The sequence below is a fragment of the Gossypium hirsutum genome, chromosome A05 (genome assembly GCF_007990345.1).
Source record: "Gossypium hirsutum isolate 1008001.06 chromosome A05, Gossypium_hirsutum_v2.1, whole genome shotgun sequence".
Taxonomy (NCBI): Eukaryota; Viridiplantae; Streptophyta; class Magnoliopsida; order Malvales; family Malvaceae; genus Gossypium; species Gossypium hirsutum.
In genome coordinates, this window is record NC_053428.1 from 22,706,155 (window position 1) to 22,708,802 (window position 2,648).

Genomic DNA, 2,648 nt, shown 5'->3' on the forward strand with positions numbered 1-2,648 from the left:
CTACTGCTCTGGCTTTTGTTGTTGCTCCTGCTCGTCACGCTTCGGTGCTTCTTTAATATCATCAGCCCCGTCATCCTAATTAATTTTGTAATGAAATTAGTATGGGTTTATTTATAGGAAAATAAGGGATTTCTTTATCTTCGTAGGCGAAATCAATTTACCTGCATGTCGGAGGTCCAGAGAGTGAGATTGTCACGGAGGAGTTGCATGATGAGGGTGCTGTCTTTGTACGATTCCTCGCCTAGAGTATCCAACTCAGCTATCGCTTCATCAAATGCCTGGCCGAAGAAAAAAACAGCAAACACGTTGGCAAATCTAGATTTATGAACAAGTTACTTTTATTTAGGGGGGAAAAAGATATCGGTGATCAACCTGTTTGGCGAGATTGCAAGCGCGATCGGGAGAATTGAGAATCTCATAGTAGAAAACAGAGAAATTGAGTGCCAGTCCAAGTCGAATAGGGTGAGTAGGAGCCAACTCGGCGTTGGCAATGTCCTAATAAACACAAAAAGTTAAAACAGAAGAAAAAAAAAAGAAAGAAATATAGGAAAAGAAACCAAACTGATGTTCAAGAAAAAAAACCTGAGCAGATTTGTAGGCAGTGAGAGTACTCTCAGCAGCTTCCTTCCGTTCAGCTCCAGTCTTGAACTCGGCCAAGTACCTGTGGTAATCTCCCTTCATCTTAAGATAGAAGACCTTGGAATCTCCAGAGGAAGCCGAGGGGACAAGCCTAGTGTCAAGGAGCTTCAAGATCCCGTTACAGATCGAAGTAAGCTCGGACTCGATCTTGGCCCGGTAATCACGGATCGTAGCGACGTGGTCATCGTTACCACGGCTCTCCTCTTTCTGCTCAATGGAGGAAATGATGCGCCAGGAAGCACGGCGAGCGCCGATAACATTCTTGTAAGCGACGGAGAGGAGGTTCCTTTCCTCGACGGTGAGCTCCTCGTTGTCGGCGGAGGCAGAGACTTTCTCCATGAACTCAACCATTTCCTCGTAGCGTTCGGCTTGCTCGGCGAGTTTCGCCATGTAGACATTTTCCTCGCGGGGTGAAGAAGTGGCGGCGGCGGCCATTGTCGATAGGAATCAGATAGAGAGAAAGGGAAAAGGCAGATAGCGAAAGAGATGGTAGGTTTTAAAAAATATTAGATCTGAGATTTCGGGAGGGAGTTTTGAGGGGGTGGGAGAAGTGGGAGGCGATGATTGCGTTGAAGAAGAAGGGCCGATGATGAACAAATCCGGACCGTCGGATTAACTGAAATTATTTTATACCGAATTAACTAATTAAGAGAAACAAATCAAACGAACATGACAAAGTACTTTAGTCCACGGAGCCACTAAATCAAATTTTAATCAAAATATTAATCAATTTAGACTTTAACTAAATGTATTAATCTTATTCTAAATTAATACATCTAATTTCTTACTTGATCGAACCAAACAAAGCTTAATAACACAATCAATAAGTATGTCAATTTCAAACACATACACTAACCTTAAATCAAGTAGTAAGTAGCAAGAAAAATTAACAAGACTGCAGCAAATTGAAGCCAATGGTCCGCAAAGGATGTTAGCACGGGTGCAGCAAATTAGTGTCAAGATGGACGACAGTTAGCAGTAGTGATTTGGAGAGCTAATTGAACGCTAATGATGAAGGAAAAATTTTAGCAATAACTGCTGGTCGGCAAGCACACAGTAGCCAATTGAAAAGCAAAAACGCAGTAGCTTGTGCCAAGAATTGGCGTGGCAAAGGAAGCATTTTGGTTGGTGCAACAATGGCCTTAATCGCTTCAACTTAGACCAGCTATGCAACAGTATTTGAGGCTAATGGAAACAAGTCATGAAGGAGCAATCACCCACTATTTTTGGATTTTTGAGGCAAACGGTGGAGCAATTAGCTCCATGTGGAATGACAATTCACAACAATTTGAATGGTACAATGAGATGGTAAAGCGGCATTAAATTAAGACTGATGGGTGGGAAGATTTAAGCCAAATAGCAGCAGATTTTTGAACATGTTCACTCGGAAATCCAAGGCTGATTTGTACAACAAAGTGCAGCAGTTTTGTAACATCAAACAGTGACCAATAGCAGCTTGATTTACAAGTGAGGAATTACCTAATTTAGCAGGAATTTTTGGTAAATGGCAGCAAAATAGCGGCCTAGATTAAATGGCAATTATTGGATCCAGGCAACATAGCAATACTTTGGAGCGACAAAACAATGCAAAGTGCCAGCAAACTGATTAAACAAGGACAAATTAAGAGAAATAAAAAAAACTTGCTAATATCCCTTTAATATTGGGGGCACTAAAGGGGGCAGTAATTAAAGAGACATGGCAGCAGCGGTATATGAAGCAAAGTAAGCACCGAATCAAGCCCAGTTGCGGCTTGCGGCAGACCAACAAACAAAATATATTACCATTAAATACTCTAGAGCCCAAATTTTGCCTGGGCCCAACAAGCAGAGCCTAAACCACCAACTATCCAATTAGTACACCACTAAACCGACCACTAACTCCATCACCCTACTAACTTCATCACCCTACCTTCCACTAACCCCATTACCTCACTTGTCTAGGAAAAGAGAAAGAGGCATTCAGTTATAAAATTTGGCTATAAAAGCCATTCAACACTATTGTAAAGAGA

At 41.8% G+C, this 2,648-nt stretch overlaps 1 protein-coding gene across 1 annotated transcript; it reads right to left on the minus strand.

Moving 5' to 3' along the window:
- LOC107957777 (14-3-3-like protein) lies at positions 1 to 1,074 on the minus strand. Its single transcript, NM_001327664.1, has 4 exons — positions 583 to 1,074; positions 373 to 495; positions 162 to 278; positions 1 to 75 (listed from the first exon to the last, which is right to left on the minus strand). Exons 1-4 carry the CDS (start codon positions 1,072 to 1,074, stop codon positions 1 to 3), a joined length of 807 nt encoding a protein of 268 aa, NP_001314593.1.
- Positions 1,075 to 2,648: the final 1,574 nt, after the last annotated feature.